The sequence below is a fragment of the Heliangelus exortis genome, chromosome 17, assembly GCF_036169615.1.
Source record: "Heliangelus exortis chromosome 17, bHelExo1.hap1, whole genome shotgun sequence".
Taxonomy (NCBI): domain Eukaryota; kingdom Metazoa; phylum Chordata; class Aves; order Apodiformes; family Trochilidae; genus Heliangelus; species Heliangelus exortis.
The window spans coordinates 6150174-6162872 of record NC_092438.1 but is presented as its reverse complement, the minus strand read 5'-3'; the positions used below and the strand labels follow the sequence as shown (position 1 = coordinate 6162872).

Genomic DNA, 12699 nt, shown 5'->3' with positions numbered 1-12699 from the left:
GCAGCCGCACCCCCGCACCCGGCAGTGAACGTTCTGCCTCTGCCTGAGCCCCGGTGCTCAAGAGCAGCAGCAGTAAAGGGAGGTGCAAAGTAAACGGCATCAATAAACACAAAGATTATAGGTCAAACCTTGTTCCTACAGAAGTGGAAGAGTTTAGCTACTTGTTTTAACGGATTTGTGATTCAAATAGACGATTTGATTCTACTGACACTGCCTGCATGGGCAGTGCTAGTGAGAGCCTTTTTCCATTTAATCTCAGAAAAGGAATCCCTGTTCTTAAGGAGAAAAAAAAAAAAAAAAAAAAAAAAAGCTTGGAATATGGATGGAAACAACACTAATTAAAAGTAAATATGCCAGATGAATTATTCTGCTCAAGCATTAAACACAGATGCCAGTAAGTGAATCTCTAAGCGCAATATTTATGCTTGAAGTAATTATCTAATGAAACCCGACTTTAATATAAGTTTAGGAAAAAATATTTTCACTTGTATATAATTTACATTTTCTTTAAAATTATCAAATACAAGATGTATAAACATGGAAAGTTAGTGTTTATTTCCTGGCATTACCAGACACTTCACATTCCACTTAATTTTAAGAATCAGTGAATTTGCCATAAATGTGGTTCACCTACTCTTGATCTTTATATATAAACATTTAGATTTTTTAAGTCGTCATTGCAAAAATAAGTAATACAGTAAATGGCAATAAAAGAAATTGTATTTACACGTGAATTCCAATATATCACTACTGCTGAGGTGATAAAAATAACAATGAAACCCTGCTGAAGGCCTTTAAGTGTTATGGTCTTCAGATTTGAAGCCAGGCTAAAATTCTTCTACTGAAAATAAGAGTGTTGTGATAAAAGTTCAAAATACTGCCAGGAATTAAAATCTAAGAAGTTAATAAACAGAAACTAACTTATTCTGATGAAATCATGTCTAAGCTGACTATGTGTCTCATAGTAGGTCTTCCATGGGGACAGTTCCAGGGATGCTCAATCTCACCCATATGGGTGATCAGTTTTCTCATTTCCTGCACATTCAATGCAGTTCCAATCATCACCTGCAAATAAAGGCGAAAAAAAAAAAAAAGTTGTTATTTTCTTTCTCCATAGTGACAACTGGCACAGATAAGAGCAGTACTTCAGCTACTAGTTCATTATTATTCAGTAAACAAACACTGTGAAGGCATTATAAGCAGAATGACCTGCAAGGGGAACAGAGGAAAATACAGCTAAGGTTGTTTTTATTTGTTTCAAACTAGTGCACTTACAAATACCAGAAATTTTTCCCAACTTACACTAGACAAAAACATAAGGAACAAAATGAAGGCTATTAGCTGCTGACACTCAGTAGTAAACTTCCTCTGCCATATATATACATACATATATATACATTTATATATATGTATATATATATATACAGCTACCTATAATACAACAGAAAAAAATTATTTGAAAACAAGCATCAAGTACTTACAGACTTTCTGCAAGCTCGAGAAGCAAACATTTGTCTGACCCTGGAGGGCCTACACATGACTCCAGGGCAGTCACTTAACATGAAGATCAGTTCATCTATGTCTTGTGGACCAAAAGTCCAGCATTTGCTTGTTGGCAGAGATATTAATTTAACTCTTTGAGTTACAGGAGCTGAAAGATTTGCAATAATTAAACAAAACAAAACAAAAAATAAACCAAAACAGAGCATTACAGGAAATTAATTTCCTCTTTTTGACAGAGAAATTGAGAAACTACTCGGAAGCATTAGTATGATGTGACCTGCATAAATGCAAAGGTTTAAATTTAGTCTCTTGATGGATGTTATTAACTTACTGAAGTGGTAACAATAGCAGATATCCTTTTGACACTAACTAAAAAATTGCTTCTAAACTTTAAGGCAGAGAGATCTAATTTCTGACAAACCCTTCAGTTTCAAAGAACAAATGTGCTTAATGAAGCTATTTTGAGGTTACATGATTCCAAACTAAAGATTTTTGTTGGTCAGAGATTGATAATTTAAAGCATTTTAGACAAAAACTGGAGATTCTGGAATGAAGAATATGGAAAAAAAATCTGTAGTGACTTCCTGAATACTGAGGTGGTAACACACAACACTTTCATAGTCTTGGCTGTATAGAGGAAACAATAAGGAGCTTGCAGGTTTAGCAACTTGCTCAGAAGTACATATTAAGTCAGTGCTAAAGCCACAAGGAATACCAAAGACATTATTTACTAATGGTTTCTAAAGCTATCATTTGCCTTCATGTAGCCCTTCTGGGAACAGCAAATAGTGTTAATAATACAAAAGAATTTTAATGTAACATATCCAGTCATTTAGTCAGTGAATCCAAAGACTCTTTAGATACAAACTCCTGTAAAAAGCTAGTGAGATAAACACTCCACAGTGTTCTATTAAATTGTGCAGACACCACAAAACCTTAAGTCTTAAAATAACAAACCATAGTACAATGCACATTATTTCAAAGTTTCTGATCATTAGGAAAAGGGATTTTTACATAATAAATCAGATGAAACTCTTGAAATTTTTTTACTTCCAGCAATTGTCCCAAACTCACCATTTTCATTTATGACAAAGTCAAACCCATTTTTTCTGAATATTTCCAGGTTTTCAATCAATACAGTTTCATTTATAGCAGTTAAATTGAGATTTTGAGGTCTGAAAGAGAAAATTATGTAATTGCATAGGTACACAAGAGACCAGACAGATTTCAGAAGCAACCTAGAGATACTAATACAGAGCTGTCTGATAAAAAAAACGTTTCACTTAGGTAAACAAAACCCTCACTACTGAAGTTTGCTTCTAAATATTACTCAGCAGCACTCTGTTGCAGCAGCAGTCTCCACTATCCTCACTGTCTCACCAAGCTTACCCAGCTGTTGGTTGCCACATAAGCCCACTGTGATATCTGATCACTGACTTGCTGCATAGCTACAAATGTATCTCAAGAATTTCTTTTTCATGATGAGACTAACTCTTTGAAACACAATATAGAAAAACAGCTTTTTTCTTAAGTGCTTTGAATGTGTGGAATGCTACATAGTCATGGATACCCGTCCAAAACATGGAAATAAACATTAAAATTATTACTGTTAAAACACTGAAAATACTTACACTATCAGCTTCTGACCCTGAAGAACTGTGTGTTGTTGTAACATCTCAAAGTTGTATTTCTCATCAGTAGCATGTTGGTCAATTATGAAAAGATCAGAATTCAACTTTGTTATTATAAACCCTAAATTGAACTGGCCAATGATTTCCATTTTTGCAAACATTTCTTTACTGTATACAGAAAATAAAAACAGATTTTAGGTTATACTTCACCAGTTACCATGCTATAAAACTTAAAAACATATTTTCCTCCCCTGCAGAACACTCCATATGTTTATTTAAAAAAAAAAAACAACAAACCTCACTTAAGCACGATATGAATGTGGAAAAGTACAGTTACCTGGAATTTGCCATGAAAAGATGAGGCCATTTGTGGCAGAACACAATCCACCATGAAAACAAGACTTGTTCAGGATTCTCCCATTTTAAACACAGCCACTGGTAATAATAAAACTAGAAATGGACAGCATGGTAATAGTTGAAATGAGTATCACTGAAGCCAGCATCACAGTTTTGAAGTAGGGCAGCTGCCATTTGCCTTCTTTTCACAATTAGAAGGCTTTCCTAATATATTTTTTTACTAATCCAAATTTAACAAGTCATACACTCTTACTGCTCAGTGACCACTGGAATGTAACTTTCACACCCAATCACCGCCAAATTTCAAATTCATGTAAGGAAGGAGAAGGACTTTTGCAGAATGTTTTTGTGTCATGAAGTTTGGTGTTTCTCAGACTACACTGCAAATTACAAGTCTAAACAAAGCCAAATCTATGGTGTTTGGAACCACCTTTTTAGTGTCTTTTTTTCCACATTCCGTTTGTGCTTAGTTCAAAAAGCTGCTCTGTAAGATAAATAACTTACTAAATGGACATTTTAATGACATAGGTTAAATAAAAGATACATACAAAACTAATAGGTAGATGTAAGCCTCTGGCTCACATCCCCCAAGAGAAGCCTTAGTTTTGGGGTTTTTTTTCTACCATTTTTATTAAATGAGGAATACAACATTTTTTAAGAAAGTGAAAATACCTGATTTCTTTTCTTAATTCATCTTCTGCTACTTTATTTTCTCCAGGACTAATTTTTGCTTTAAATCTTCTGTAACTTTGTCTTTCTGCACTCTTCTGTTTTTGCTGTATTACCTTTTTTACCTTTTCTGCTAAAACTTTCATAGAAAATTCCAGTGGCAGAGTTTTCTTTTTAACTTCCACAAGTATATCAGCACTTGCTATAGAGTTACTGCCATTCTTGGCTTCAGGACATTTATCTGCCTTGAAGTCATCTGCTTCACTTTTAAGGCTTCTGCTTTTAAAACATTTTGCTCTTGGGGAAGAGCTATTGCCTTCTTGAGGTAAAATGTTTTCCTTAGTCAAGTCATGCACTTGATTTGACTTATGTTCACTGCCCAAAACCTGAACAGGATGTTCCAATGATTTCTCACTGCAACCAACAGTTTTAAGACATTCCTTTTCTTGTTCTTCTGAGGCACAGAATTCTTCTTCAGTAGGATTAATTACACTTTCACTGTTGATGCAGCTTCCAGCTTCTGATGTACTACATCCACCATCTGACTCAGAAGTGCTACAGAATCCAGAATCTGCATTATCTTTGAATTTTCTTAAGTATCTGCTTGGAACTGATATCTCTGAGTCCATCTTATGACAGCTTTCAGGCTTCTTACTCAAGACTGTCTTTGGAGTTTTAACAAAACTCAAAGTAGTATCAAGTGATGCTTGCCTAGAAGAGCTTTGCTGCTGTTTTACCTTTTTAGGGCTTTGAAATTTACTCTCTGTTGTTTGATGGAGAGAGAATGACTCCCTTAATCTGGCAAGAGTCATTCTTTTTACTTCAGCACTTGGATTTTCAGTTTCAGAGTCAGCCAGCATTTCTACCTGAGACTTTTCTGTCTCTTCAGGAGACGTCTTCTTCAAGTTGTCTAGTAAAAACAGAATAAAGAATATTTCAAGACTCAAAGTTAGCTGAAAACATGAATTAAATTATGTCTTTTAGTTAAGGGAGTGAAAAGAGGTAGGAAAACAAAGCTTCAGGCAGTGACAAAGTATGGGATTGAAATGTATGTACCAGACAAGCAGCTACATCTTTAAGAGACTTAATGGTACTTCAGTGAATGAATTTTTAATCTCTTTTGAAACCAGGACAGCCATCAGTGCAAACAGTACAATTATTTATATTATCAAAACTTTAATGACTGAGTGACAATGAGAAGTGAATTGCTGTTACACTTTGATGATCATTGTAAAAGTCAGTTGGAAATTGTTAGGGGGCTGGTGCAACAGATACTTCTACTATACATGATTTGTAGATAGATGACCTCAGCCTCACAGATTGTCAGTTCAACATGTATTTTACTAAGAATTAATTTAAAGTAACAGCAGGAAGCTGGCTACAACTGATTCTATGGGTAAAGAAGAAAATTAGATGTTCTGTTGAAACAGCTGAGGGGTAGAAGGAGTGTAAGCACAGAAAAACAGTTTTGAAAGATTATTAGAGAATCAACAATTTCTGTAGTTAGAAAGTTCAAAAACCAATAAACTTGTAATCAAATTCATGCTTTCTCAAGGACATTTAAATAAAGGAAACACAGATCTCTTCCAGTATCTTGGGAGACATCTTTTTCAAGCGTTATTTGTTTATTTCACGTTATTTTTTTCCCCAAGTTGACTGTAAATCACTTAACACTTAGGGTCCTCCTCTATTATTTGACGTCAATAAAAATCTTCTAACATAAATCATACATGAAAAATCTGCCCTGAAACATGTCAGACATTTTTTTCATTTATTCTTCAGGTACTTAAAAAGACATTTTCAATTTTCCACTGAGTACCATGCACATAACTTTCATAGTTTGTGTCTTACCTGTAATGTCCAGAAGTTTCTGACTGACATTCAGTTTGTTAACATCCCTTCCAAACATCTCCACCAGAGAAGTTTTTAGAATTGCTAATAAAAGCTTTTCTTCCTGAAGCAGAATTTGTCTTTTGTCTGGAGTTACATTGATGTCAACACACTCTAAAGAAAAAAAGAAAAACAATAGCATTGTAAATTAAAAACAAACTTTAAAACATCCACCCTTGGGTCAAAACTTGCTGCTCTTTCACCCTCCATTTCTATTTCACAGGATTGAAACCAAATACACAGTTAACATTCACAGTGTGTCTGCAGACTAAACTTTTAACATTTTCAACTATTCCAGCAAATGAAACAGAAGCTAATTCTGTCCAATAACATGACAAATTTTCTTGTATTTAAGCTAACCACAAAATTGCCTTTTTCTCATTACTTGGGGTAAGTTGCTTTTGAGTAACGAGAAAGTGGAGGGAAAAAAGTGGAGCCACAGCTAGACCCCTCATCTCCATCACTAACTGTAAATCAAAAAATTGCCACAGTGCAGGAAAAATATACATAAAAGTTACAACATTCTCCAAATAAGTGCAACTTATTCCTCAAAGGTTGTAGCCTTTACAGAAGTTACTGAAAATTAGTCATAACATACCAGAATCTACACAAATGTTAAGGACAACAAATGGATACTGGTGTTTATTGTATAAGTGATAAACTTCATTCACAAGCTTGACAACCTGTAGAGAAAGTGAAAAAACTATGAGTGCTAATATTATTATCTTCTGTTTCCTACTAAAGTGTTACTTAACACCCTTCAAAGCAATAAATGTACTAAATAATTTCTGGCATGACTGAATGCATAAAGGCACAAAAGAGACAGAAACTTGGGTCACAGAAACTTGTGGTATTAAGCCACAAATATATACATCAGCTACGAACCCAGAATACCAAAGAAGTTATCACTGGTGAAGTTAGGAAAATAAAAACATCACCTTTGCTGGATCACATGGACGTTGGTTGATGAAGAAAAACTGTCTGTCTGCTGTACTCCTTCCAACACCATGATCACAACGAGAAATGAAGCCTGTAATACTGTTTAATGATAATGTAACAGTGAGGTTAAATAGAGGAGCAAACCAAAAGAATTTTTCTGACTCTGAGCATATTCAATAGGAGAGTGTTTCATACAGGGCTAAAAGAAACACTATGACACAGCATCAATAAATATGTATATGCATTTCTTCTCCCAGCTTATTTTACAAAAGGTGGATGTTCAGTTCCATAAAGGCATCAGACACTTGAAAAAGTAGCTTGCTCTGATTCCAAAGGAAATTATATTTTTAATTTTTCTGCTTTGAAAGCAGGAGAGGTCAATTGTGAACTGTTGTTGACAAACAGATGCACCTATATCTGACCAATCTTGTGTATAGTGAGATAAGAAAGTACACTTTAAGAAAGTAAAGGGTAATTTTTTACACAAACTGAATCACATTCATCTCATATAATTTCTCAGTAATGTTATCAAAGAAATGCAGGTCTAAACAATGGATACAACTCATCCATCCAATTACTCAGAGCACTAACAAAAGTGACATTCATCAGACAATTACAGTAATATAAAGCTAAATAGGACTCAAGTAACAGTAATTTTGCTCTTCCTACTCATCTGACTAGCCACATCTTAGTCCTGAGATTGGGTTTCCCAAACCATATACTAGTATCTACTATGCTGTTCCTAGTTACTTTTAATACTATCAACTACTACACTGGGTTTTTTTGTTGGTTGGTTTGCTGTGTTTTTGTTTTCTTTTCTTTTTTAATTATGGGCTATGGTAAAACAAGACTGGCAACAGTGGTTTGTATTTTTCCAATTACCTATAAAGATTTTGTGGCATGTCAGTATTAAGTCCATATTCTTCACAAACAGCTTCACTAGGAGGTAGCTGAACAAAAGGAATAAGGCTCTGCAACTGAAAAAAAAAAAAAAAAAAAAAGAAAAAGGAAAAAAATTATATATATATATATAGGTTTTTCTTTTCTTCTATTTTTCTGTATTAGCTTTAAGATCTATTTGAATACAATGGTGGCTTTTTTCCAAGTTGTCTGATTAAGTCAAATACTGAAAACACCCAGACCTACTAGAAGACAGTAGGACTGCTTGCTGAGAAACAGAAGCAATGCCTTAACAAATGGCTGTTCTCATCTTTTGATATCACTACTTTTGCCTTAATTATTTCACAGAACCTTACTTTAAAATCTACATAGATAGAACAATCTGATTGACTCAGATTGGACTCTCCAGCTACATATATATGATCTTATCAAGTTTATTCAAACCTACAGAGGCATATTGGCACAACAAGTTCAACTGGATTCAGACAACCATTAAGTGGTAACCCTATCTCCTAAACAATTTCTCTTCCATAAAAACATCTCTATAAACAGATTTGGAAACTTTAAGGGAATCCCTGGTGGCTCCTGTTTCTCCTTTTTCAACCTGTAGGGTGTTCTAGAAGTCAACACATGTTCCATCTCAGGGTCTTTAAAGGTTTCCTACATTTACTCTATTTATTAGACATTAAAAATATCTCTATACAGCTATATTACCTCTCTTTCAAGTAATAAAAGTAATACCTGTTTTTGCCCAAATACTGCTCCAATATTTTCCTTTAAACTAGGAGTTCCAGTAGTTGATACCACACAGCTTTTTCTCCCTTGACCAACCTGATTGGTGCAGTTAATTCGCACTCCTTTTGAAACAATACAGTATGCCTGCAACACCTGGACCATTTTTGCATATTCCTATTAAAGGAAAAGAAATTTCACACTTATATAAAATATGTTCTGTAAAACCCAAATAATATAAGCAAGACATTCAATATTTGCAAAGAAGGGGGGAGGTTAATATTTTTCTCAATTTTTACAAATTAAATTAAATATACCTAAAAAAAAAGTTTATTTCAAAATGACCAGCATGCTTACAAGATTCATATTTAGTTGTAACACAGTAGTTCAAAATACACAAAAAATTATCACGATATTCATCCTTCCTAAAATCTGAAAACCCAGGACTGTACTTTTAAAACCAACCACTGCAAAACAGAAAAGCATAAAGTTTCTGTATTTGATGAAGATGTAAGACAGGCATGAAACAGCCTGACATAATCAACGTATGCTACATGCTGCACAATGCTCTTCTGAATTACCAATATCTGACCTAACCTACCTTTTTAATGTTCCTCTGAAATTCCTTATGCCGCACGGGCAAAGTGTAAAATAACTGCTGTATGCTAACAGTTGTTCCTTGTTGTCGTGGGAAGGGAGTTTTCTGAATAATTTTACCATTGTGATCAAATACCAAACGAGTCCCAACCTTTGCAGATTTATGACAGGTAAAAATGGTAACGTCACTAATGGAGAAAAAGAGGCAACAGAATTACTCCTTGAGCACTGTCCTTTGTTTTCCCTTCTTCATGACCTAACCAGGCAGACAAACTACATCAATACTATTCATTTAATTAAAACTAACTTTTCAGCACAAACTTCTAAAAACATATCTCAGGGCTACAACACAAACATTTTTATTTGCATCCCTTTCATTCTTCTCCTTAAAATGCAACCTTAAAGTCCAGTTTTGTTGAACACTGCAGTCCTCATACCAATCCACTACAGCAGAATATTCTTCATGCACATGATCGTTTACAAAAGCTGTGCTACTTTAAATGTGGAGTTTGTCTGGAAGGAGTTTAAAAACAGTTTTAATGAGTCACAGCCTAGCAAACTCAGCACTTAAGACATCTAGTGCTTCACATCAGAGGGCCAAACACTTAGGTAAGTACACAGCTCTATTCTGCAATGTTTTAGATACTTAAGTAATGCCAAAGTGTGTGCATAAAAGAACCAATCAAATGCTCAGAATCATAGAATAATTTATGATGCTTAGGATCATAATTTTGATTGGAAAGGACTTGGGATGTCATGCAACCTATTGCTCAAAATTAACCTAACATTAAGGAACTGAAAGTTTCCAAAGCCTCATTTTATCAAGAACGGTAAACTCTGAGGATGGCTTCAGCTATTTTTGTGTATACAGTAGCTTTCTATTGAAAATAAGTTTAATACTAATACCTTAATGCACACAGTGAACTCAGAGCTTCACCTCGAAACCCAAATGTTTCAACATGCACCAGATCAGAAAAATCTTGTATCTTTGATGTATAATGTTTCAGAGCTGGAAAAACATATTTCAAATATACATTTCACTTCAAAATGACACTGTGCAAGTAGATTTTGCATGCATATCAAAAAGCAAAAAACTTTTCTATTACGCATTGTATTTTACATAATTATTAGAAACAAAATCGTTAAATATTTAATAATTTCTTTCCCCTTTTCCTATACACAAGATCTCTTTAAAATCCTCAGATACACCTGTTGCTCCATACTTACACCCAAAATTCACACAGCATTACTGGCATATGCATTGCAGGATGCCTCAGAGCAGTACACAGCACTGCTACTGATGTACCTGCCACTGATTTTGCCCTGCAGGGAAACAACTGCAGTGCCACTCTGCACATGGGTACACGGGGGACAGGCACAAGGCTCTTATCTGAGGGGGACTCAATCTGCACAGTCAGTGCAGCACTATTCACCAGGTAACAAATAGAGTTAGCAGCAGCACCTCATAATAATCACTGTCCTGAACAGTAGGATTAAGAGTTTCTGATGTACCATACCCATAACTGTACACAAAAGGTTACCCAGTAATAACTTATGGTGAAGGAGATTCCCAGTCATTACATGAAAAAAAGAAATGGGGGTATTTCCACCACAGTGGGTGGGCACATTTATCATACAGTATTCTTTCTGTTCCTGTTTTGAGCAATTAAAAACTAGCAAATGGAAAATGTGACAGGCATGCAATGGCAATTCATTTATAGCAAATGTTCAAGTTTCTAATTCACTTCTCAAAAGCAGTCACTTTCATAAAGCTTGATTCTTTCAAAAACGGATGATGACTCAACATAAAAGCATCTTAATTAATATTTATATGACCTTCTCTTCTGTAATTATTTCTATTCTTTGGTCCACTTAAATAAGCAATCAAATCAAAGACTACTTCTAAGCTACAAGTACTGCAGCCACAGGAGCCCACTGTAGTTTTACAGGTCATGCATGCATTATGTAAAAGCTAAGAAAGTATCTGTTTGAAACTATTAAACTTAGGAATTTTACTTCAAAAAGTAGCTTTCTCACTGAAAATAGGCTTTCAAGTATCCAAATACAAATTATGAAAAAGGTTCAACTTACTCAAGCCTTCAAAGTTTTCCTCTTCCACTCCACCGCCATTATCTGAAACCTCTATCAGTTCCACTCCATGATCTTTAAGTTTTATATCTATAAAATTGAATTATAAAGTCTCTCACTTCTGTATGTTTACACACAGTATTCAGATTGATCTTGTACTAGAAGTAACTTTACCAACTAATGTTAAGTTTGAATGACAAAAAAAGTCCTCATAGGTGTCAACAGTTAGGGCAAACCTTGCCGTACTTGCAAATAATTCAGCTTAATTGCACTTCTGCCTCATCAGAAGTTTTCCCAACTTTAAGAGCTATCATCCTGGCAGCTCAGGAAACTACACCACAAGCCCCTGCTAGCTTGAGGCCACCAGCTAGCAGAGCCTAACCACTGCTGTATAGGCCACACACTTCATTTAGTGGCAAAAAGAGCTACCAAAAAAATGATACAAATTCACAGGCGTCTAGGAGCCCAGCTGAGGCCTGGGAATCAAAATGCTCTATTTATCTGAGGTGTAAAACCATTCAGACACTCCTGGTCAAAACATAAAGTATCTGCACAGATTTGTTAATATGTACTCTGCTCTGAGGAAACATAAGTACTTCAGAAGTCGGTTAAATTTTATGGAATGAGTATAAAAAGGTTACCGATTTTGGTGGCTCCAGCATCCAGGCTGTTTTCCACCAACTCTTTCACGGCAGTGCCAAGATTCAGCACAACCTGCCCCGAACAGATCCGATGAATGGACTTGCGGTCGATGGGTTTGATGGCTTTGGCAGGCTGCAGGCTTAAAGAGAGGAGGCACAGGGAAAAACACCGTGGGGTCAATCAGGCGGGAAGGGCTCGCCGTGCCGCGCTCGTTCGGTCCTCTCCAGCGAGGACAAGCGGAATCCGAGGGTGATGCGGGGGAAGTAAAGCACCGATAGGCAAAGGGAGGGGGGTTCCGAAAATCCCTAAAGGCCCCCACCGAACAAGTCGGGATGGGAGGTGGGAATGGGGAAGCCAGCGGCGGCCCAGGAGGCCGCAACCGCGCCAGGAGCCCGGGCACTGCTCACTGCGGGGGAGCGAGGCCTGGAACACCCCGCAAGGAGAGGCGACGCGGGCAGGGGAGTACGAACGAGGGGCAGCCCCACCGCCGCAGGCAGGGCCGGGCTGGAGCAGGACCCGGCGCAGGGCAGGCGCTCACCAGGGCTCAGCCACCTCCATCAGCTCCCCGCGAGCCGAGACACGCCGCGCTCCCCTCAGGATCCGGATCCCCTCAGGATCAGGCTCCGCCCCCGTCCCCTCATTAGGCGCTGCAGCACAGAGCCCGCCCCTCCCGGCAGAGGTTCGGCTGCCCCCGGCCCAACTGGGAACGAGACCGCGCCTCGTGGCCTATGGAGCTGGCTTAGCAAAGCTG

The 12699-nt window shown here is 36.7% G+C and overlaps 1 protein-coding gene across 1 annotated transcript; it reads right to left on the bottom strand.

Moving 5' to 3' along the window:
- Positions 1-532: 532 nt before the first annotated feature.
- On the bottom strand, positions 533-12664 carry PMS2 (PMS1 homolog 2, mismatch repair system component). The gene is made up of 15 exons (XM_071760429.1): positions 12487-12664; positions 11948-12087; positions 11310-11396; positions 10125-10227; positions 9223-9406; positions 8631-8798; positions 7872-7966; positions 6989-7088; positions 6649-6733; positions 6012-6164; positions 4164-5070; positions 3135-3302; positions 2578-2678; positions 1482-1651; positions 533-1065 (listed from the first exon to the last, which is right to left on the bottom strand). Exons 1-15 carry the CDS (start codon positions 12504-12506, stop codon positions 922-924), a joined length of 2625 nt encoding a protein of 874 aa, XP_071616530.1. The 5' UTR covers positions 12507-12664; the 3' UTR covers positions 533-921.
- Positions 12665-12699: the final 35 nt, after the last annotated feature.

Excerpts from the sequence above, each read along its gene's own strand:
- PMS2 (XM_071760429.1), bottom strand. The coding sequence starts at position 12,506 with ATGGAGGTGGCTGAGCCCTG. Across the intron at positions 11,397-11,947 it reads TGCTGGAGCCACCAAAATCG|ATATAAAACTTAAAGATCAT; the intron begins GTAACCTTTTTA and ends TCAATTTTATAG. Across the intron at positions 5,071-6,011 it reads GAAACTTCTGGACATTACAG|ACAACTTGAAGAAGACGTCT; the intron begins GTAAGACACAAA and ends TGTTTTTACTAG.